We start from the raw sequence: 25,960 nt of genomic DNA on the forward strand, positions 1-25,960 counted from the left end.
GTGTAAAAATAATGTGTGAATGTGAGTGTGAATGTTGTTTGTCTATCTGTGTTGGCCCTGCGATGAGGTGGCGACTTGTCCAGGGTGTATCCCGCCTTCCGCCCGATTGTAGCTGAGATAGGCGCCAGCGCCCCCCGCGACCCCGAAAGGGAATAAGCGGTAGAAAATGGATGGATGGATGGATATATTTCTTTTGTATTTTATGTCATTCTCTTGTTTTGTTTGCATGGCTCAAAATAAACCATTCATTCATTCCCCAGAATTTTTAAAGACTATTTTCTGTTGGGTCTAATTTATAAAGGGCAAAAGGGCACATTTGACCTCTTTTAACAAGTGCTCCACTTTGTTTACATTAAACATCCACTTCCGCCCGTGCAGCCCTTTGAAGCGCCCCTCTGACGTCACTTCCGCAGCCCTTCCCTGCCGCTGCTGCCCCTGACGCGAGATCAACAAGAGGCTAGGCCGGCCAGCCAGTAGTGTGAATGAGCTCCTGGCTAACTAACGGTGCCGCTCTGGGCTGCTTTCTCCCGCAGAAGGAGGGACAATATATTTTCTTCCCCGACAGGAAAGCTCCTTTGCCAGCAACATAACGGATGTTACCGTGATGGATTGACCGAGGAGGAGCAGATTTTCCCCGGTTAGAGCAGCAGGTGTAGTGACGGGCGAAGGAGGTGATCTCGGTGTTCATGAAACTTTGCTACGATTTACGCGCTGGGTAAGAACATTTTTGTATTTTAATCATTTTTACACGGTATTATTTTTAATTCATGCTGTTTTGATGTGTACTTTTGGCGTCCAGTTGTTTAAGGACGTACGCTGGCCACTAATAAACCAAGTGTTTCTCAATTTTAATATGGATATGTTTGAAAATATAACAGTAAACTAAGGCTGGGCGATATTGGATTTTTTTAAATATCGCGATATTTCTTTATTCCATATCCGCGATATACGATATATATCACGATATTTTGCCTTGGCCTTGACACTTGATGCATATAATCACAGCAGTATGATGATTCTATGTGTCTACATTAAAACATTCTTCTTCATACTGCATTCATATATGTTACTTTTAAACTTTCATGCAGAGAGGGAAATCACAACTAAGTCAACTGAACAAAACAGTATGTTTTGTTCAGTTGTTTACCTGTATGTCATCTTTTTTGTAAGGGGCGCTGGAAGCCGGCAGACCCGTCAGCGATCCTGTTCTGTCTCCCTGTAATGTTTGTCTGATCTTGAATGGGATTGTGCTGAAAATTGTAATTTTCCTGACGGAATAAATAAAGTACTATCTATCTATCTATCTATTGCCATATTTTTGCTGAAAGGATTTAGTAGAGAACATCGACGATAAAGTTTGCAACTTTTGGCATGTGTTGCAATGTTAAGATTTCGTCATTGATATATCAGACTGCGTGGTCGGTAGTAGTGGGTTTCAGTAGGCCTTTAAGGATGTGTTTAAAGCTGGCCACTAATAAACCGAGTATTACTCCATTTTAATATGGATATGTTTGAAAATATAACAGTAAACTAAGGCTGGGCGCTATTGCCTTTTTTAATCGCGCGATATTTTTAGGCCATATCTGCGCTATACGATATATATCACGATATTTTGCCTTGGCCTTGAATGAACACTTGATACATATAATCACAGCAGTATGATGATTCTATGTGTCTACATTAAAATATTCTTCTTCATACTGCATTCATAGATGCTACTTTTAAAGACCTACTGAAATAAGATTTAAACGGGGATAGCAGGTCCATTCCATGTGTCATACTTGATCATTTCGCGATATTGTCATATTTTTGCTGAGAGGATTCAGTAGAGAACATCGACGATAAAGTTTGCAACTTTTGGTCGCTAATAAAAAAGCCTTGCCTTTACCGGAAGTAGCAGACGATGTGCTGTGTTGTAGGGCTCCTCACATTGTTTACAATCATAGCCACCAGCAGCTAGAGCGATTCGGACTGAGAAAGCGACAATTTCCCCATTAGTTTGAGTGAGGATGAAAGATTTGTGGATGAGGATAGTGAGAGTGAAGGACTAGAAGAAAAAAAAAAGATGAGGGCACTGGAAGCGATTCAGATGTTATTAGACACATTTACTAGGATAATTCTGGAAAATCCCTTATCTGCTTATTGTGTTACTAGTGTTTTAGTGAGATTATATAGTCATACCTGAGGGTCGGAGGGGTGTGGTGACCGCCAGTGTCTCTGAGGGAAGCCATGGAGGAGCCTAGAAAGTCGCAGCCAACAGCAGCTAGAGCGATTCCGACCGAGAAAGCGACAATTTCCCCATTAATTTGAGCGAGGATGAAAGATTTGTGGATGAGGATAGTGAGAGTGAAGGACTAGAAGAAAAAAAAAAAAAGATGAGGGCAGTGGGAGCGATTCAGATGTTATTAGACACTTTACTAGGATCCATCCATCCATCATCTTCCGCTTATCCGAGGTCGGGTCGCAGGGGCAACAGCCTAAGCAGGGAAACCCAGACTTCCCTAGGATAAGTCTGGTAAATCCCTTATCTGCTTATTGTGTTACTAGTGTTTTAGTGAGATTATGTAGTCATACCTGAAAGTTGGAGGGGTGTGGTGACCGCCACTGTCTCTGAGGGAAGCCATGGAGGAGCCTAGAAAGTCACAGCTGCCTCTTTGACAGCTGCAGGAGGAACGACACAAGCTCCGCTCATGTTTACGGTAAGAGCCGATTTATCACCACAATTTTCTCACCGAAACCTGCCGGTAGACATGTGGTCGGGAACCATGTTCGCTTGACCGCTTTGTTCCATATTAAAGCTTCACAACAAACAAAGAAACACCGGCTGTGTTTGTGTTGCTACAGCCGGCCGAAATACACCACTTTCCACCAACATTTTTCTTTGTAGTCTCCATTATTAATTGAACAAATTGCAAAAGATTCAGCAACACAGATTTCCAGAATACTGCGTTAATATGCGATAAAAACAGACTACTTTTAGCCGTGATCGGTGCTGGGAAAACATGTCCGCTTCCACCAGTTACGTCAAGCACACGCGTCATCATTCCGCGACGTTTTCAACAGGATACCTCGCAGGAAATTTAAAATTGCAATTTAGTAAACTAAACCGGCCGTATTGGCATGTGTTGCAATGTTAATATTTCATCATTGATATATAAACTATCAGACTGCGTGGTCGCTAGTAGTGGGTTTCAGTAGGACTTTAAGGACGTGTTTAAAGCTGGCCACTAATAAACAGAGTATTACTCCATTTTAATATGGATATGTTTGAAAATATAACAGTAAACTAAGGCTGGGCGCTATTGCCTTTTTTAATAGCGCGATATTTTTAGGCCATATCTGCGATATACGATATATATTACGATATTTTGCCTTGGCCTTGAATGAACACTTGATGCATATAATCACAGCAGTATGATGATTCTATGTGTCTACATTAAAACATTCTTCTTCATACTGCATTCATATATGCTACTTTTAAACTTTCATGCAGAGAGGGAAATCACAACTAAGTCAACTGACCAAATGTGTATTTATTAAGGCTATTAAACAATGGCACAAACATTCAAGTCATTTCCAAAACAAAGTGCAAGATTGTCAGACATTTTAAAGGCCTACTGAAATGAGATTTTCTTACTTAAACGGGGATAGCAGGTCCATTCTATGTGTCATACTTGATCATTTCGCGATATTGCCATATTTTTCTGAAAGGATTTAGTAGAGAACATCGACGATAAAGTTTGCAACTTTTGGTCGCTAATAAAAAAGCCTTGCCTTTACCGGAAGTAGCAGACGATGTGCTGTGTTGTAGGGCTCCTCACATTGTTTACAATCATAGCCACCAGCAGCTAGAGCGATTCAGACTGAGAAAGCGACAATTTCCCCATTAGTTTGAGTGAGGATGAAAGATTTGTGGATGAGGATAGTGAGAGTGAAGGACTAGAAGAAAAAAAAAATATGAGGGCAGTGGGAGCGATTCAGATGTTATTAGACACGTTACTAGGATAATTCTGGAAAATCCCTTATCTGCTTATTGTGTTACTAGTGTTTTAGTGAGATTATGTAGTCATACCTGAAAGTCAGAGGGGTGTGGTGACCGCCAGTGTCTCTGAGGGAAGCCATGGAGGAGCCAAGAAAGTCGCAGCTGCCTCTTTGACAGCTGCAGGAGGAACGACACAAGTAGAGAACATCGACGATAAATTTCGCAACTTTTGTTGCTGATAAAAAAGCCTTGTCTTTGTTGTAGGCACAATACCAATGTGAGCAATTTACAAATTTGTATAATGCGCAATCTTTTTGCAAATTGCTTCAAGCTATATATTTGAATAATGTGTGGTGCACATTTTGCTAATCAATTGGCGAAAACACATGTTTTTGGTGTCAAAATAATTTATTAAATACTTATGTAAATCTATTCATTCAATACCAGAGTATTGCCCTCAAATCGGTCCATCCCTAACCCTAACCCTAACCACTATACAGTGTACATCCATGTCTAAACTACTGACTAAACTACTACCACAACTTGGTTAATATTTATAAAATATAATAATGTTGGGTTACTGACTAAACCATTCACAAAATCTTGTCTTAAATCTCGTCTTGCGATATGCAAATTGGTTGCGCACAATGGAAATGACGTATAATTTGCAAAGTGCGTGAGATTGGTGAAATGCTTACAACATCTCTCCCGTCCAAAGGCAAAACCCAGTAACTAAATGTTGGTCAAAAATGAGCTGATAATAATTTTGGAGTTCCTAGTTGATATCCTTTACATTAGTGTATGCGATATTGTAATTTGTTCCGTAAGTAAGCTGTTACGCGCATGGCAGGACCTAGCAACTACCACATAACCGCGTAGCTACAACAGAAAAACCTAGTATCTCAAGGGACCAATCGGAGCTTCTTTGTCAGTCGCCTTTTTGTCTTTAATGAGACATTTGCACGAATGGGGGCCGACGGTCAGCCTGATTATGTGATATTATGGCACGAGGGGATATATTTGGAAGATTGGCCCAGGACGTTGCAAGCACCTTCATTAAATGTATTGTTCTTGATTCTTCCCCTTGCATACTCTTTTGGGCCAGATAACTGTGGAGGTCGAAATAAAAACTGGGCGCTGTACACGGCTCTTGCCCAATGTGCAAACGCAGAATGGGGCCCACCCGAGATTGTGATAAAATATCTGGAGAAAGGGCACACGTTCATGAGAGCAGATTCGATCCATGGCTCAATCGGCAAGAAAATGAAAGCTAAAAAAAAAACATCTATACGTTTGAATACTTTGTAAATCTTTGTAAGACAGCATCAAGATAGATTGGTTTTCCTTTGTTTTCTCAAAATCAGCTAGAAGTGAGTTACTAGGTTTTGCCTTTGGACGGGAGATCTTTACTGGAAGTCGCAGACGATGACGTCACAAGGGTGAGGGCTCCTCACGTCCTCACATTGTTTTTAACGGGAGCCTCCAGCAGCAAGAGCTATTCGGACCGAGAAAACGACAATTTCCCCATTAATTTGAGCGAGGATTAAATATTTGTGGATGATGATACTGATAGCAAAGGACTAGAAAAAAAAAAAAATGCGATTGCATTGGGATGGATTCAGATGTTTTTAGACACATTTACTAGGATAATTCTGGGAAATCCCTTATCTTTCTAATGTGTTGCTAGTGTTTTAGTGAGATTGAATAGTACCTGATAGTCGGAGGGGTGTGTCCACGGGTGTCTTGAGGCCAGTGTCTTAGGGAAGCCGACGGCAGATACAAGGACGGCGCAAACTCCACAGATCTCCGGTAATTTTCTCACCGAAACCTGCCGGTTGACAAGTGGTCGGGAACCATGGTCGCTTGACCGCTCTGATCCATAGCAAAGCTGTTGTGATTTTGGACTCTTCCGTTCCTTAGTTTGAGCACTTCTTGTTTATCTGGTCTCCATGGTTTCACATTGGTTCCACCTGCCCTTGTTATCTACGCACACCTGTTTCTTCTAATCAACTCCCTTATTTAAGCTCGCCCCTTTTCGTTATTCTTTCCGGGACTCTAATTTGCCTTCGAGCAACATTCACGACTGTCTACTACCGTATGTATATTCTCGCTAGCTTTTCACGCTAAGCCGTTGTTTTATTCCAGCTCTCACGCTGATTAATTGTTTTTCCTTTTTGTGTGCCTTCGTGCCAAGTATAGTTTTTCTGTTTTCTATTCCTAGCTCTTATGCTAGCGCCCTTGGTTTATTTTATCTGTTAGCTCCAGTGTTTTTGTTCATAGCCTGCTTTTGTTGAGTTCAATAAATCATTTAAACTTACCGTTGCTGTGTTCATGTCGACGCATCCACGAAGGGACAAATTTGGCATCACAATGCCAACCAGTCGTAACAAAAGCTTCACTTCCGGGAATTTCAAACAAGGAATCACCGTGTGTTTGTGTGGCTAAAGGCTAAAGCTTCCCAACTCCATCTTTCTACTTTGACTTCTCCGTTATTAATTGAACAAATTGCAAAAGATTCGGCAACACACATGTCCAGAATACTGTTTAATGGCGCGATGAAAAGAGACAACTTTTAGCCGCAAATAGTGCTGCGCTAATATTTCATGTTAGTCCGTGAGGTAACGCGCATGCGTCATTATTTTCGTTTTCAACAAGAAACTCCGCAGGAAATTTAAAATTGCAATTTAGTAAACTAAAAAGGCCGTATTGGCATGTGTTGCAATGTTAATATTTCATCATTGATATATAAACTATCAGACTGCGTGGTCGGTAGTAGTGGGTTTCAGTAGGCCTTTAAACTTTCATGTAGAGAGGGAAATCACAACTAAGTCAATTGACCAAAAGTGTATTCATTAAAGTTATTAAGCAATGGCACAAACCTTCAAGTCATTTCCAAAACATAAAGTGCACGATTGCCAGAGACATTTTAATCGTCGAATAAAAATGAGCTGCATAATAGGAAATCAAATAGTATTTGTCCTTCACTATGTGGTATGTTACTACGATTATGACATTTTTTTCATTCTCTAGCGCAGGGGTAGGGAACCTATGGCTCGCGAGACAGATGTGGCTCTTTTGATGACTGCATCTGGCTCGGATAAATCTTAGCTGACATTGCTTAACACGATAAGTAATGAATGATTCCACTTGTAATCACAGTGTTAAAAATAATGTTCAAAATATAAAACATTCTCATGTATTTTTAATCCATCCACCTGTTTTCTACCGCACCCGTTCAAGAATTTGCGTTAATGGTAAGAAGTTATTTATTTATTCTTGGTTAGTGTGGGGCTTGCCCTCCTGGGGGTTCGTCAGACCACCAAGGACCAACATGAGAGCCTGTTTCAGGGTTACAATATTGTTTTATTTTTCAATAAGTCTCTCAGTTGCTTTCCAGCAATTGTATTTTTCTCTTTCGTTTTCGCTCGCGCTCTGGCTCCAGCCCCAACCCCGTCTCTCCTCCTGGCTGCTGCTTATAACAGAGCGACAGGTGATTAGATAACAAGGCCCAGGTGGGCCATCTACGCACCTGTCGCTGATTTCGAGGCCGGTCCTGGCACACCCCAGTTCGCTCCCGGCCAGCAAGCCACGCCCCCTCTACAGCTAGCTCGAAAATAACAATGTTATTACAAAGAATAAGAGACCTATTATACTCTAGAAATGTTGGTCTTACTTAAAAATGCACACGTTTAATTTTGTTCAGTGTAAAAAAAAATATTATATGGCTCTTACGGACATACATTTTAAAATATTTGGCTTTTTGGCTCTCTCAGCCAAAAAGGTTCCCGACCCCTGCTCTAGCGAGTGACTTTTCAAATGATGCTACATATTAGCAGTAATGCTACTTTTTATAGCAACGCTTTTGCCCCACACGTGACAAATTACGGTTGTCTGTTCGACATATTCCCACTTGAAGCCGAACCACCGCCAGGCGATGGAAAAACCCTGCTGTTTTTATTGGGAATTAAGTCTTCCTTCATTTGTTACCAGATCCGCACCTTCTTTCTCTCGTATTCCCACTCGTACGGCTACGTTAGCAGCTAACGTAGCCCAGTCTGCTACCTCTCTGCTGGGCGAGGGCGTATACGTATGTGACGTATGTAAGAATGTGCGCCTGCTTGTCTGTGAGAAGGAAAAACAGGAAAGATTGAGAAGAGCCTGAAGTGTAATGGCCGCAGCTAAAAGCAACTGCGTGAGAACGTATACTCGAATATTACGATATAGTCATTTTCTATATCGCACATAGACAAACCCGCGATATATCGAATATATCGATATATCGCCCAGCCCTACAGTAAACGTTCGTTAATTTTTTTTAATTCCAACTATTAAAACAAATTCCTGCATTTTGACATATGTCCATTTTCAGCAAGAGGCCTTCCACGGTTCTGAATATTTGTAGTCCATCATAAGGTGATTTATTTGCTGTAATACATTATATTTTCTCCTTAAAAATGCCCAATTATGTTCAGTATTAGGAGAATGCGCACTCTTTTATTGAGCCTCTTTTGTGTCATCAATTTGTCGTATCAAAAGTCAGTTATTTTTATTTTTGATGCCGTTTCATGTTTAAAGTTTGGCTGAAAACGAGTGCATTTTAACGTGGTGCGTTCAGGATACTCGGACATCTGACTTAGCAAAACACCAGCACATCCTACTTAATATTGAGAGAAGATGGGATTGTATGGTGGTTAATTTGTGTCTTTTATTATTAAAACTTTTTTATGACTGATTTTATATAACTGTAGTTTTTTCATTTAAATTTTGTGAACTGAATTTTTTTTTTTACATACAATTTTACGGACAATTTCGTTGAATAAAAATGTGTGAGCAAAATATGTTTGAAAATACATCCACCCATCCTTTTTCTACCGCTTGTCCCTTTTGGGGTCGCGGGGGGTGCTGGAGCCTATCTCAGCGGCTTTGGGGCGGAAGGCGGGGTACATCCTGGACAAGTCGCAACCTCATCACAGGGCCAACACAGACAGACAACATTCACATTCACACACTACGGCCAATTTAGTGTTCATACAGTGTTTTAAAATTCAGTCTGTATAAATTTAGTATTAGTTAGGACTGAAGTCAATCAAATGCTTCCGTCTTAATTTACTGGAAGTGGGTCTAGAGTTTTAAAGCAACAAATAAGATGATTTTTTTTTCATTTAATTTTTATGCGCTCAATTTTTTTTCATAACATTTTTCTATCGTCAATTTTTTTACACTCAGTTTTTCTGCACCTTTTTTTACACTGAATTTATACACTGATTTTTTTTTTACACTGCATTTTAAAACACATTAATTTTGCTCAAAATGTTTTATTCAATGACATTGCTTCATAATTTGATGAACAAAAAAATTCTGATCATAAAATTTAAACTCCTAAAATTCAGTGTCCAAAAAAAACTTTTGTAATAAAGACACAAATTAACTCCATAGGAATGCCGGTGGAGTCATAAAATGCCCATTGCTCATGTTTGACAATTCATTTTCACCAATACTTAAACTTCCATTACGTAGTTGTTTTTTTCTAATTCCTGTGAACGCAACTGCGTGGCATTTAATACAAAAAACAACCTCCAACTGCACCACTGATGAGATCGATCAGTTGGTAACAACATATTGATTGCATTGTTACATAACTGTGTGGCGATATGATTGCTGCTTAGAAAAAAAGGAGCAAAGGTCATTCGCTAATTAAATCTTAATGGATTTCTAACCATTTGTACAGCATGAGTGCTGAATGACAAAAACTTTTGACTATTTTGTTTGCTCAGCCATCAAGATGTTCCCCCGGGGTTGCATTAGTGCAGAGCTTTCGACAAACATATTGGACATGTAGATGGTACAAGTAAAAAATAAAAACACAGCATGTCTGTCATTGAAGGATTTTGCACCGGTCACTATTGTTCACACCAGAAGCCTTTTTCCGAGTTAATTCTGCAGGAAGAGCTATTTAAAGGTCATGTTAATCCCTCTCTTTGTCAAAGAATTACCCATAGGGCAGCCATGCTGTACTCAGCCTAGATAAGATGGTCTTGTATTTTTATTCAAATGTTTATCCAAAAGAGTCAAAACGTTGCCCAGACAGAAAAACAAAAGGCCTTGTGACTTTTCAGTTGAACAAGTGGTTCCTGTCAGACAGCGGTTTTGATTTAAAAGGAAGCACACTGTTAGCGATTTTGGCCTCCTTGTGGTTGAAGTACTTCCTTTTTTTCATCACCGGCTGAGTGTAATCGGACTGCAAAGCTCATTCAATGGAGTTTTTACTGTCAAAAGTTGTTAGGTCAACAATTTTTAAACTTCACGTAATCCTCTACAGCAGGGATATATATATATATATATATATATATATATATATATATATATATATATATATATATATATATATATATATATATGTGTATATATATAATATGTGTGTGTATATATATATATACATATGTGTGTATGTGTATATATATATACACACACACACATATTATATATATATATGCACACATACTGTATATATATATCTTGATTGGATTATCCAGAGAATAGTGCTTGATACCGTGGTAGAGCGCAATATGTATGTGTGGGAAAAATCACAAGACTACTTCATCTCTACATAACTGTTTCATGAGGGGTTCCCTCAATCATCAGGATGATTGAGGATCAGGATGATCCTGATGATTGAGGGAACCCCTCATGAAACAGTTCTGTAGAGATGAAGTAGTCTTGTGATTTTTCCCACACATACATACTGTGTGTGTATATATATATATATTTTTTTTTTTCTCCTGATGATATATATATATATATATATATATATATATATATATATATATATTTTCTCCTGATGATATATGTATATGTGTGTGTATGTATATATATATATATATATATATATATATATATATATATATATATATATATATGTAGGTGTGGGAAAAAATCACAAGACTCTCAAGGGAACCCCTCATGAAACAGATCTGTAGAGATGAAGTAGTCTTGTGATTTTTTCCCACACCTACATATTGCGCTCTACCACGGTATCGAGCACTATTCTCCGGATAATCCAATCAAGACATATATATATATATATATATATATATATATATATATATATATATATATATATATATATATATATATATATATATATATGTATATATAAAACACATATATGTATATGTGTGTATATATATGTATATATGTTTTTTTTTTGTAACTAAAGTAGACGATATATTTTCTTAGCAGAGGAAATATTAAACATTGTTCTGGCTTCATTAGAGCCATACAATTTGTGTATGTTTAAATATGTTTAGCTTCTTTAATTATAATTTGTACACGTTTTACAATGTTTTTTTTTTTAATCAAAAACAAATCGGTCATTAGTTCTTCTTTATGCGACATCAGAAGAGTTAATTGCCTGTTGAACGGGCATCCGTGTCTTTCAGCATGACACTGGAGTTTATATCAATAACTTTGTGCAAAAACAGTCCTCTTTTATGTTTAAGGAGAGTACTGTATCTTAGTAGATTAGACATTAATGTGTTTACAAGTTTAGATTGGGGTATGACATCTCTTTATGGAAAAATATATTAATTTAGCTTGTTTTCATGTTAACATTTAAGCCAGCTAGCAAGCTAAAGCTAGTCCTTCCATAAGTTTGTCAAAGTACAGTTATTAATCATGGTTTATCACAGCGGTTATCGTTATTGCCGTTTATCTGCATGGAGTACAAACGCCCGCAGCTTTTGAAACTTGTGTAAGAGTGGCTCTCTTGCAGTGTTCGACAATTACTTTAAAAAAGTGATTAATTATAGTTACTCGTTACTTCACCATAAAAGTTATTGACTTGCTAGCGGATTTAAATGTAACTAATTACAAGGGAAAGTAATTCATACGTTACTTAAAAAACAAACAAACATCAACCTTCAAATATCTGGCATAAGCATTCGAGAGATGTTTAATATGAGAGCGGAGTCGGTGGAGTCTGTGCTTTTAAAAAGGCCTCGTGGTGCCTATTGACGTGTGACGTCATCAAGGTTTTTAAAGAAGCTGTGTGTGTTAGCTTTAGCAGTTAGTGTAGTTAGCCAGCTCTTCTGGATATTTTCACCGGATTGTGTTACCTCTGGTTAATGAAGCGATTGAATGTACTTCGACGACTGTCCTATCTTCTTGTCAACAAACGAGGTATTATTTGGATGGCAAAGTTTTTCGCTTCAATCATTGATGTGTTGTTCAATATTCCCACTGTGTACGTGTGTGTATGTTGTTGTCCGCTGTTTCGCAGTGTGATGTTGCCTCTTCCTATTTGATATCAGGTTCATTTGGAGCATAGTTTGTATATGCTATCTTTATTTGGAGACATTTTTATAATGAAGGAAGCGTTGCTTATAGTTCTGCCTTTAAAGGGCTACTGAAATGAGATTTTCTTATTCAAACGGGGATAGCAGGTCCATTCTATGTGTCATACTTGATCATTTCGCGATATTGCCACATTTTTGCTGAAAGTATTTAGGAGAGAACATCCACGATAAAGTTGGCAACTTTTGGTCGCTAACAGAAAAGCCCTGCCTTTACCGGAGGTCGCAGACGATGACGTCACATGTTGATGGCTCCTCACATTGTTTTTAATGGGAGCCTCCAACAAAAAGAGCTATTCGGACCGAGAAAACGACGATTTCCTCATTAATTTGAGCGAGGATGAAAGATTCGTGTTTGAGGATATTAATAGCGACGAACTAGAAAAAAAAAAAAAAAAAAATGCGAATGCATTGGGACGGATTCAGATGTTTTTAGACAAATTTACTAGGATAATTCTGGGAAATCCATTACCTTTCTATTGTGCTGCTAGTGTTTTAGTGAGATTAACAGTACCTGATAGTCAGAAGTGTGTGTCCACGGGTGTGTTGACGCCAGTGTCTCAGGGAAGTCGACGGCAGCTTTATGGACGGCGCAAGCTCAGCTGATCTCCGGTAAGAAGCGACTTTTTACCACAATTTTCTCACCGAAACCTGCTGGTTGACATTCGGTCGGGATTCATGTTCGCTTGACCGCTCTGATCCATAGTAAAGTTTCACCTCCGGGAATTTTATACAAGGAATCACCGTGTGTTTGTGTGGCTAAAGGCTAAAGCTTCCCAACTCCATCTTTCTACTTTGACTTCTCCAATATTAATTGAACAAATTGCAAAAGATTCAGCAACACAGATGTCCAAAATACTGTGTAATTATGCGGTTAAAACAGACGACTTTTAGCTGTGTGTGTGTGCAGCGCTCATATTTCCTAACAGTCCGTGACATCACGCGTACACGTCATCATTACGCGACGTTTTCAAGAAGAAACTCCCGGGAAATTTAAAATTGCAATTTAGTAAACTAAAAAGGCCGTATCAGCATGTGTTGCAATGTTAATATTTCAACATTGATATATAAACTATCAGACTGCGTGGTGGGTAGTAGCGGGTTTCAGTAGGCCTTTAATAGCGCATAATCCTTGCGCTACTTTGATTGACTGGTGTAGTGTCTGTGACCTGCATGGCCTAGAGTAGCCTCCAGCTACTACAGGTCACGAGTAGCAAACAGATGGAGGTATAGGCTTACACAAGATTGCATAGTTAAGCACTCTGCAAGTTCCTTCTCTATATTTATCTGCAGGTGCATCTAAGTGCAAGAGTATGTTGCTTCTGCATTTATTCTATGCTATGTAATCAAGAGTAGTTCTTTTAAAGTGACGTCACATTTAATGAAAATTGCAGCAGTTGCAATTTTGTAGTCCTCCTCATAACTATTTTGGGTATAAACCAAATCACCTACCTTTTTTTATTAGGTATGAATATTTTAAAACTAGCGGTTTAAAGGCCTACTGAAATGAGATTTTCTCATTCAAACGGGGATAGCAGGTCCATTCTATGTGTCATACTTGATCATTTTGCGATATTGCCATATTTTTGCTGAAAGGATTTAGTAGAGAAAATCGACGATAAAGTTTGCAACTTTTGGTCGCTAATGAAAAAGCCTTGCCTGTACCGGAAGTAGCAGACGATGTGCGCATGACGTCACTGGTTGTAGAGCTCCTCACATTGTTTACAATCATAGCCACCAGAGCGATTCGGACCGAGAAAGCGACAATTTCCCCATTAATTTGAGCGAGGATAAAATATTCATGGATGAGGATAGTGAGGGTGAAGGACTAGGAAAAAAAACAAAAAAAAACGCGAGGGCATTGGGAGCGATTCAGATGTTATTAGACACATAACCACAACACCAGGGGGAGCTCCACAAACCACGTTAAACCCAGATTTCGATCTAACAAAGGTCTTAACTCATTCTCTTTCTATGCCACATCAATGTGGAATGCACTCCCAACAGGTATAAAAGTAAGTGCATCTCTATATTCCTTCAAAACCGCTCTAAAACAACACCCCCAGGCAACTTCAACACTTTACTAATACCCTCCTCCATTCACATCCCATCTCCCCGGATTATAAACAACTCAAATCTACTTCTAATGTATATACTGTACTTGTTCTTATGCTATCTGAACTCACTATGTTCTCTGCTGGCTGTACATATCCTACTAAATAAGACCTACACTGTTTCAATGTCCACATTTCTCTGTTGATGCAATTGTTGATGACTGAAGTACTGATATCAACCAAAGCTCCTCATCCCACCCCCGGATTGTAAATAATGTAAATAATTCAATGTATATACTATGATGATTAACGTGTGTGATGACTGTATTATGCTGATAGTATATATTTGTACCATGAATTGATTAACGTGGACCCCGACTTAAACAAGTTGAAAAACTTATTCGGGTGTTATCATTTAGTGGTCAATTGTACGGAATATGTACTGTACTGTGCAATCTACTAATAAAAGTATCAATCAATCAACACATTTACTAGGATAATTCTGGAAAATCCTTTATCTGCTTATTGTGTTACTAGTGTTTTAATGAGATTATATGGTACCTTAAAGTGTCTCTGAGGGAAGCCACGCAGCTGCAGGAGGACGCAAGCTCCGCTCATAACTACGGTAAGAGCCGACTTATTACCACGTTTTCAACTGGACACTTCGCGGGAAATTTAAAATTGCAATTTAGTAAACTAAAAAGGCCGTATCGGCATGTGTTGCAATGTTAATATTTCATCATTGATATATAAACTATCAGACTGTGTGGTCGGTGGTAGTGGGTTTCAGTAGGCCTTTAAATGAGGCTGATGGTCAACAAATCAATTAGTAAAACCATAAATGAAAAGGAACGGCGTGGCGCAGTGGGAGAGTGGCCGTGCGCAACCCGAGGGTCCCTGGTTCAAATCCCACCTAGTACCAACCTCGTCACGTCCGTTGTGTCCTGAGCAAGACACTTCACCCTTGCTCCTGATGGGTGCTGGTTGGCGCCTTGCATGGCAGCTCCCTCCATCAGTGTGTGAATGTGCGTGTGAATGGGTAAATGTGGAAGTAGCTTCAAAGCGCTTTGAGTACCTTGAAGGTAGAAAAGCGCTATACAAGTACAACCCATTTATCATTTATTTATTTAACTTGTAACTATTCATCCACTACGTCGATCTATCGATTTCTATTCCTAAGATTCAATACATCAATCTGTGCTTTGCAAGTTGGCCTTCCCTAACAATAATAATGGAAAACACCCAAGCCAAGTAAACAAAATTTTTAAATCCCATTCAACATTTAATAATAATCTCTTAAAATGAAAGTGTAAAACTAAGGAATATATTAAATAGAGATGCTTTAAAATGCAGTATCGGAAATTGTCGTTATCTGTTTCAAAGTAGGGCTTCACGGTGGGAGAGGGGTTAGTGCGTCTGCCTCACAATACAAAGGTCCTGCAGTCCTGGGTTCAAATCCAGGCTCGGGATCTTTCTGTGTGGAGTTTGCATGTTCTCCCCGTGAATGCGTGGGTTCCCTCCGGGTACTCCGGCTTCCTCCCACTTCCAAAGACATGCACCTGGGGATAGGTTGATTGGCAACACTAAATTGGCCCTAGTGTGTGAATGTGAGTGTGAATGTTGTCTGTCTATCTGTGTTGGCCCTGCGATGAGATGGCGACTTGTCCAGGGTGTACCCCGCCTTCCGCCCGATTGTAGCTGAGATAGGCGCCAGCGCCCCCCGCGACCCCGAAAGGGAATAAGCGGTAGAAAATGGATGGATGGATGTTTCAAAGTAATCGGTATCGGTTTCAAAAAGTAAAATTTATGACTTTTTAAAAACGCTGCTGTCTACACGGACATAGGGAGAAATACAGGGCAACATTTTTTCTGTAACTTGAGTTGATTTATTTTGGAAAACCTTGTTACATTGTTTAATGCATCCAGCGGGGCATCACAACAAAATTAGGCACAGTAAACTGTTAATTCCACGACTGTGTATATTGGTATCGGTTGATATCGGAATCAGTAATTAAGAGTTTGACAATATCGGAATATAGGATATCGGCAAAAAAGCCATTATCGGACATCTGTAATGTTAAATGCTTTAAGTGTAAGAAAATAATGCAAAGTGTGAAAATGTCAACAGAGAAACCTGAGAACTGATTTCTGCAGGTTTAGTGCCATGGAGTTACGACTGTGCTCTAGAGCAGTGGTTCTCAAATGGGGGTACGTGTACCCCTGGGGGTATTTGAATGTATGCCAAGGGGTACGTGAGATTTGTTAAAAATATTCTAAAAATAGCAACAATTCTAAAATCCTTTATAAATATATTTAATGAGTAATACTTCAACAAAATATGAATGTAAGTTCATAAACCGTGAAACGAAATGCAACATTCAGTGTTGACAGTGTTGATTTTTTGTGGCCATGTTCCAGAAATACTGATGTTAAAGAAGTTTTTTTTGGTGAAGAAATGTTTAGAATCCAGATGGATTTCTATTACAATCCCCAAAGAGGGCACTTTAAGTTGATGATTACTTCTATGTGTAGAAATCTTTATTTATAATTGAATCACTTGTTTATTTTTCAACAAGTTTGTAGTTATTTTTATATCTTTTTTTCCCCAAATAGTTCAAGAAAGACCACTACAAATGAGCAATATTTTGGACTGTTATACAATATAATAAATCAGAAACTGATGACATAGTGCTGTATTTTACTTCTTTATCTCTTTTTTTCAACCAAAAATGCTTTGCTCTGATTAGGGGGTACTTGAATTAAAAAAAATGTTCACAGGGGGTACATCACTGAAAAAAAGGTTGAGAACCACTCCTCCAGAGGGTGAGTGGGGCTATAGTGGTGTGGTAGTTCCAGTCTTGGTGGGGACGAGCGCCTTGAATGATTTACAGACCACATAGGTCTGACTACGGTTGCTTTGAAAAAATCCAAAAAGTGCCATACTGTCGGGGTGACTTTTCCTGTTTTATTTAAAATTTCTTCATTTTTACTTTGCCTTCTCACTCCATGCAAAGAATCAACTGTGAGACAACAAGATGGCACAACCACATTTGATAGTTGATAATGTTACCTGATTGGCTGTTATCGTGTCACTCCCACTGATCAGTGATCACTTCCTGCGTTGCTCGGTTACCAGAGAGCGAGTATCTTTGTTCATGCATCCAACCTTGCGTGTCAACTTCCGCTTTCTTCCGACGAGGTAAAAAAAAACATCGAAAGCATTTTTATTAATATTTAAATTATGCGTTTATCGAGATATATATACTGAGATAGTTTCTTAGCCCAGCCCCAGATGGCAACGACAAAGCAAACCACCCAACCGTGGACAAAAAAAAAACACCACATTTTAAATTATAAAATTTTTATTGGCCCTGCGATGAGTTGGTGACTTGTCCAGGGTGTACACCGCCTTCCGCCCGATTATAGCTGAGATAGGCGCCAGCGCAGCCCGCGACCCCAAAATGGGATAAGCGGTAGAAAAATGGATGGATGGATGGAAAATTTTTATTGAGGTTACATTTTTGCCAGCAGTTTGAAAGTCCAAATTTTATTTATTTAATTTTTATTTATTTAAGATAGTTATTGACCTTCAAAGTACAGAAATACATGTTTTGCTTTTGTAAGGGTTCGATGTCTTCTTCCTTCTTTCTTCTCCTTTCCTTTTCTTTCTTCTTCCTACATCTTTCTCCTTCTCCTTCCTTCTTTCTTCTCTTTCCTTCTTCTTCTTTGTCCTTTTTTCTCCCTTTTATTTGCTTTTTTCTGTTCTTCCTCTTTCTCGGTCTTTCCTCTTTCTTCTTCTTCCTCCTCCTTTTTATCCTTCTCATTCTTTTCATTTCTTCTTCTTCTTTCTTCCCTTTCTCCTTTTCCTTCTTTCTTCTTCTTTTTCTTCATAGTGCTTAATTTGTCTTAAAATAATGCTGACGATAATATAGTTTATTGGTAATAATTTGTGGAACAATAGGTTGAGTAGATCTAATATTACAACAAACAAAAATTCATAAGTTATTAAAATGATATGATTATAACAACTACAAGAATCCAAGGACTCTATGAACTTTTATTGTCATATCAGCACACAATTTAGTAACGCAGGTCCCAGATTTAGCCCAATGAGTACCACGAGAGTACATCATAATTTAATGACATGGTATATAAATAAAGTAGGTTATAAATCGCATGTATATGATGTTTGTTATCCGCAGTACTGTGTAGTCTTTGTGATGTGGATAACTGCCACTTGCTGGATTCGACGCCTCTGAACAAACTATTGTGTTTACCAGAAAATGAGAAACCGGTGTGGAAAAAGACCGGTGAACTCCAACAGAGGTGAACTATTTGTTTGATTTGTATGTCTGGCAACATTTCATCCATCCATCCATTATTCTACCGCTTGTCTGGACCCTATCTCAGCTGCATTCGGGCGATAGATGGGATACACCCTAGACAAGTCGCCACCTCGTCACAGGGCCAACACAGATAGACAGACAACATTCACACACTAGGGACTATTTTCCATGTTGCCAATCAACCTATCCCCAGGTGCATGTCTTTGGAGGTAAAGGAAAGCTCCACTCAAACGATACTGTCATAAGGCCTTTTTCCAACACAGGAACTTAAAGGCCTACTGAAATTAGATGTTCTTATTTAAACAGGGATAGCAGGTCCTTTCTATGTGTCATACTTGATCATTTCGCGATATTGCCATATTTTTGCTGAAATGATTTAGTAGAGAACATCGACGATAAAGTTCGCAACTTTTGGTCGCTAATAAAAAAGCCTTGCCTCTACCAGAAGTAGCAGACGATGTGCGCGTGACTTCACGGGTTTTGGAGCTCCTCACATCTGAACATTGTTTACAATCATGGCCACCAGCAGCGAGAGCGATTCGGACCGAGAAAGCGACGATTTCCCCATTAATTTGAGCGAAGATGAAAGATTTGTGGATGAGGAAAGTGAGAGTGAAGGACTAGAAAGAAAAAAAAAGTATATACAGTGGGAGCGATTCAGATGTTATTTGACAAATTTACTAGGATAATTCTGGAAAATCCCTTATCTGCTTATTGTGTTACTAGTGTTTTAGTGAGATTATATGGTCGTACCTGTACAACCTGAAGGTCGGCCCTGCACCTTTCTTCAGCACCAGTCGACGGGTGGTGGCGATGCCCATCTCTGCCCTTCGCAAGGGACCCTCTTCGAAACACGATCTTTCGAAATGATCGCTGCATAATACACTGTACTTTGTGTGTGTGGTCCAATCCAACCGTGTTCGCTTGACCGCTCTGTTCCATAGTAAAGCTTCACCGTCATCTTTCGGGAATGTAAGCAATGAAACACCGGCTGTGTTTTTGTTGCTAAAGGCGGGCGGAATACACCGCTTCCCACCTACAGCTTTCTTCTTTGACGTCTCCATTATCCATTGAACAAATTGCAAAAGATTCAGCAACACAGAAGTCCATACTACTGTGGAATTATGCGATGAAAAGAGACTACTTATAGCTGTGAATGACGTCACACGCACACGTCGTCATACCGCAACGTTTTAGCATGATACTTCCGCGCGAAATTTAAAATCGCAATTCAGTAAACTAACTTGGCCGTATTGGCATTTGTTGCAATGGTAAGATTTCATCATTGATGTATAAACTATCAGACTGCGTGGTCGGTAGTAGTCGGTTTCAGTAGGCCTTTAAATAAAATACCCTCATGTGTTTCCCCAAAAAACTACCTATGTAGATTTAGTATTGGTTCTTCAGGAACTATTTTAGGTTCCTAGTAGCGAGGTGGGACTTTTAAAAGTTCTCAGGAATCTTTGAGGACTAAGCTGTGCTGGTGTTTGCTGATTGGTTGAACACAGTTGGGGCATTTCTAAAAACGTTGATTTCGAACACAACTACCGCCATTTAAGAATGCGAATCGACTTGTTTATTTCGTATTTCTTGTGTTTTATACGTGACAATGAAGAGAAAGAAGCGCAAAGGGAACTTTTGACATGCAGAAGCTTTTGGGTGGCATCTGTGTGCTGAAAATGCTGATTGGTGGAACGATCTTGGCAGTGTTTTTACTCAGCCGTAGTCTTTAAACCAATCTGCACTTTGATATTCTTTATGCATTTTTACAAACTTAATTTTAATGCGCTAAGCTACGAGACTATTGTTAACTTATTTTCAGATGAATATAAAGCATTCAGCCGAACTTCGAAGCTGCTCGCTGGTAGTCTGACCTTTTAGTGGACAAAGGTAAATCACATTAAATATTCAACATTTAATTTGTTACATGCTGTAAAAGAAGCTTGTGACATGCCCGTTGTGGAGTTAGTCTTCTCAACCCCAGTGAACCAAATGCTAATGTTATAAGGCTGGTGCAAATCTGATCTTTTTATGTAAAATCCGATACTTTGATTTTAAGTCGTAAGGTTTTGTATATTATTGATGTTAATTTGATTTACATACTATTTAGTCAAATAAATATGACCTAATACTGTCTTTTTTATTTATATTACATCAGTGTAGAAATATATCGTACCCATCATCCTTATGTCTTCAGCCTGATTTGTATAAACTACCTGAACTGTGAAGTGCGGTGGAAACAAACTTCTACAGTAGTGAACTTAAAGTAGTAGAACCTAAAGTTCCTGAACTTTTGGTGGGAAAAGGCCCATTTATTGTCTTTATGCAAGCTAGATAATTCAGACCCCTGTCGTATATTCTGCGTATAGGGATTTATCAGGGGTGTAACGGTACGTGTATTTGTATTGAACCGTTTCGGTACGGGGGTTTCGGTTCGGTGCGGAGGAGTACCGAACGAGTTCCACGCGAACATATGAAGTCGCCGCCTATTGTAAAGTCTTAACAAGCTGCTCCGCTCCGTTCTGCCTCTGTCTGTACACAGCACCCAGCATTGTCCCTCCCTCACAACCATCTGATTGGTTACATACAAAGCATTGTCCCTCCCTCACAACCATCTGATTGGTTACATACAAAGCATTGTCCCTCCCTCACAACCATCTGATTGGTTACATACAAAGCCAATCAGCAATGCTTATTCAGAGTGCATGTCGTCAGGTCTTCAGTGTCGATGTCGAGGCGATAGGTCTTTAGCAGGGGTGAAGGCTAGTTAGCTTTTAGCGAAATGTTAACTCATTTTGGGGTGTGTGTGTCCGCGCGTGTGTCCGTGTGTTACGGACAGTATTGATTGAGGTGTGTTGAAGCAGCAAAAAAGGACATCATATTAAATGAAGAGTTTCTGTCTCTGATAGTGTATAAAATAATTCAAGTGCATCATAAAGCCTACATAAAAACTCCATGGTGGTCAGGGACGAATTTTCAGCTATAGTTACATTAATCATTAGTAATGTAGCAGCCTAGTTTTGAATGGCAGGGTCCCTGCTTACACATGTTGATAAAAATATAACATTTACATAATAAAAATGTTCTACAGGCTTCCCCAATGCTGTAAGGAATTAAGCATGATGAGTTGACTTTAAACTGTTTAATGTTGCACTTTTTATATGTAGAAGAAAAATTGTGTCATTTTATTTAATCTAAACAACAATTTGAGGCAGTTTAATGTGGATTAACGTGGGCAGAATTATTATAGTCTTCCCAATGTTAGAAGGATCAAGCCATTGTTTACAAATTTGGTAAATAAATAACCAAAACATTTATATTTTTTTGTTTTCTTACTGTACCGAAAACGAACCGAACCGTGACCTCTAAACCGAGGTACGTACCGAACCGAAATTTTTGTGTACCGTTACACCCCTAGGATTTATACATATTGGACATGCGACCCAGGAGAGAGCTTTCCCCAAGCAGGTCATAGTTTTTCTTCTTGTCACTTGCACACATGCTAATATTGTCATTGATTTATTTTTATTTGTTTACAAGGGGGGCTGTGTAATATGCAGGGTTATCCTATGCTTACTCAGGAAAGCCAGTGACCTGGAGGGATTAATTTAGTCCTGAAAATTTTATTTTCAAAATTCAGATCTTGAAATAGTAGTTTTCTCATGTTTGGGTCATTACGGTTTAGGGCTGAGCGATATATCAATATACTCGATTTATCGCGGGGTTGTCTCTGTGCGATATAGAAAATGACTATAATGTGATATTCGAGTATACGTTCTCACGCAGCTGCTTCTAGCTGCTGGCATTACACTACAGGCTCTTCCCACTCTGTTGTCCCTCCTTCTCACAGATAACAAGCGCACCTTCTTACATACATCACATACGTATACCCCCTCGCGGAGCAGCATGCGTATCATTAGCTGTGGTGTGAGTGGTAACACGAGAGAAAGAAGGTGCAAATATGCTAACATATGAAGGAAGAATTAATTCCCAAGAAAAACAGCAGGGGGTCCATCGTCTGGCGGTGGTTTGGCTTCAAGTGGGAATATGTCAAACAAACCACCATAATTTGTCAAGTGTGGGGCAAAAGCGTTGCTACAAAAAGTAGCATTTCTGCTCATATTTAGCATCATTTGAAAAGTCACCTGCTAGAGAATGAAGAGTGCTTACTCCGCATGTCAACATCTCCATTCGGTGCCATACCAACAAAATGCCGAGGCAACCATTTCCACATCAACACCGTATGAAAAAAAAAGTCGACAACATAAGGAGATAACGTCCGCAGTAAGCTCCCACTTAGCGATTTGATATCCTATTATGCAGCTCATTTTTATTTGACAGTTACTGAAATATCTTGTGTGACATCAAGCACAAAAGTGCACTTTGTTTGAAACTATTGTAGTGGGTCTCTGTAAAAAAAGTGCACTTTAATTTAGTGTTGTTTCGATATGTCATCTTAGTGACATCATGCACAAAAGTGCACTCATAGCTTGTTTTAAAATGTCTGACAATCTTGCACTTTCTGTTTTGAAATGACATGAATGTTTGTGCCACTGCTTAATAACTGTTTAGTAAATACAGTTTGGTCAATTGAATTAGTTGTGGGGCTTCGCGGTGGCAGAGGGGTTAGTGCGTCTGCCTCACAATACGAAGGTCCTGAGTAGTCCTGTGTTCAATCCCTGGCTCGGGATCTTTCTGTGTGGAGTTTGCACGTTCTCCCCGTGAATGCGTGGGTTCCCTCCGGGTACTCCGGCTTCCTCGCACTTCCAAAGACATGCACCTGGGGATAGGTTGATTGGCAACACTAAATTGGCCCTATTGTGTGAATGTGAGTGTGAATATTGTCTGTCTATCTGCGTTGGCCCTGCGATGAGGTGGCGACTTGTCCTGGGTGTACCCCGCTTTCCGCCCGATTGTAACTGATATAGGCACCAGCGCCCCCCGCCACCTTAGAGGGAATAAGTGGTAGAAAATGGATTGACTTAGTTGTGATTCCCCTCTCTGCATGAAAGTTTAAATTGAGCATATATTTATGCAGTATGAACAAGAATGTTTTAATGTAATTTTTTAATTGATCCTATATTGGATCCACTATGAACTGGACTCTCACCGTTATGTTGGATCCACTATGGACTGGAGTTTCACAACATCATGTTCGACCCGCTCGACATCCATTGCTTTCGGTCTCCCCTTGGGGGGTATTTGCCCACATATGCGGTCCTTTCCAAGGTTTCTCATAGTCACTGTCACCAACGTCCCACCGGGGTGAGTTTTTCGTTGCCCGTATGTGGGCTCTGTACCGAGGATGTCGTTGTGGTTTGTGCAGCCCTTTGATTTAGGGCTATATAAATAAACATTGATTGAATGTAGACACATAGAATCATTATACTGCTGTGATTATATGCAACAAGTGTTCATTCAAGGCTAAGGCAAAATATAGGGATATGTATCGTGATATGGCCTAAAAATATCGAGATATTAAAAAAAGGCCGTATCGCCCGGCCCTACTACGGTTCTTGTATTAGTTGAATAAATCTTTACTTAAGCTTGACGGTTGGTTGTCAACAATTTTGCGCTCACCCGTTGTGGAAATGAAATCAGTAATCAAGGCCTACCAATGTGCCATCTTCAGTTGTGTGCGAGACGGTTTGGAAGGATGTGGTTTTGGTTACCAGTGCACATATCCTGTAGAGGCCGAACAGCACAGCAAACTTTCCTCTGCGGCGTTACGGTATTGACTGTGTTGCCCTTTTGATCCATCCCCATGCAGGGTTGCCGTCCGCCATGTTAAGTTAAAGCCCAGGTGCGCGGTGTTGACTATGCTCAAGCGCCTGGACAAGATCCGCTTCCGAGGCCCAAGGACGAGAGACGACTTCCCCGAGCTGGGCGAGTCGCCGCCCGCCTCCGACAACGAATGTAGCGACGACGTGCAGCCGAAGCCGCGAGCAGCGCCGCGAGAAGGCGACGACCTCCTGCGAGATCCTGTAGGTGCTACTCAAAAGAAATGCATCTCTTTGTGTCCTCTTTAAATGTTTAGCAGCACTCGTGAAGGTGCTGTTTTAGCGCACTCATGAATTATTCTGCTTGATTATGCAGCTTTGACCTCATCACAGCCTTTGCGTCAACCGCAGACGGGAGCAATACATGCAGATTCTGTCCTTAGCATTTGCTGTTAATACCTGTTGCTGCCGGACGGTAACGTACAAATTCTGCAGTTACGTAAATAAATCCTTTATAATTCAACACCAGATTAGTCACTTAATAGTGCTTTCTTAATAAAAGACCATTCCTTTTTAAAAAATGTATTTTTTAATCAATTAATGTTAAGACATTTCTACATTAAATTGATAACAAATGATTTATTTAAAGTTAAAGTGCCAATGATTGTCACTCATACCAGGTGTGGCGAAATTATCGTCTGCATTTGACCCATCACCTTTGATCACCCCCTTGAAGGTGAGGGGAGCAGTGGGCAGCATGCTGGTGGCCGCGCCCGGGAATCATTTTGGTGATTTAACCCCCAATTCCAACCCTTGATGTTGAGTGCCAAGCAGGGAGGTAATGGGTCCCATTTTTTATAGTCTTTGGTATTACTCGGCCGGGGTTTGAACTCACAACCTACTGATACATGTTATACGTGATACATATATGCTGCATTCGGCCGACTCCGCAGTTCTGTCTGGGAGCGCAGGGGGCTCAGCCTACGGACCAAACTAAAGGTCTATCGTGCTGTTGTCCTACCTGCCCTGCTGTATGCCTGTGAGGCCTGGACTGTATACAGCCGGCATGCTAAACAACTTAACGCCTTCCACATGAGATCCCTCAGGAAGCTGCTCAATATCAGGTGGCAGGACAAGATCCCAGACACTGAGGTCCTGCACAGGGCTGAGATGGAGAGCATCTATGCCAGGGGTGGGCATTGGGTCGATCGTGATCGACTGGTCGATCTCGGAGGGTGTGTCAGTCGATCTCAAGCCAGGCATTAAAAAATAGACATAAAAATGAGCAATCATCAATCATACCAAGACTTCACTTTCGTCAGTTGTTTGACATTCTCGGCACCCGAGGATCTTGTGAGATGACGCTGGCTGCTGCGAGCTCATATTTAAGAAAAAAATCACTAACAGGGCGGACGCAGAGAAACACAGTTTATTTCTAGAGACTCCGTACCTACTGTCAAAACTCTAAAGACCGACTGCACAGTTCCTGTCTTCACCATAAAAGACC

General features: G+C 39.9%; 1 protein-coding gene across 5 annotated transcripts in view; it reads left to right on the forward strand.

Annotated features, from left to right (window-relative positions):
* The first annotated feature begins 411 nt into the window (after positions 1-411).
* Positions 412-25,960, forward strand: part of gramd4a (GRAM domain containing 4a) — a 108,942-nt gene continuing 83,393 nt past the window's right edge. Inside the window, exons 1-2 of one of the 5 annotated variants that reach the window (XM_061914470.1) lie at positions 412-715; positions 24,504-24,717. In XM_061914470.1, coding sequence (XP_061770454.1) covers positions 687-715; positions 24,504-24,717 — 243 coding nt within the window. In that variant the 5' untranslated portion in view covers positions 412-686. The remainder of the gene's footprint in view (positions 716-24,503; positions 24,718-25,960) is intronic. The other 4 variants (XM_061914469.1, XM_061914472.1, XM_061914471.1 and 1 more) reach the window with 4 other exon arrangements.

The sequence above is a fragment of the Nerophis ophidion genome, linkage group LG10 (genome assembly GCF_033978795.1).
Source record: "Nerophis ophidion isolate RoL-2023_Sa linkage group LG10, RoL_Noph_v1.0, whole genome shotgun sequence".
NCBI lineage: Eukaryota > Metazoa > Chordata > Actinopteri > Syngnathiformes > Syngnathidae > Nerophis > Nerophis ophidion.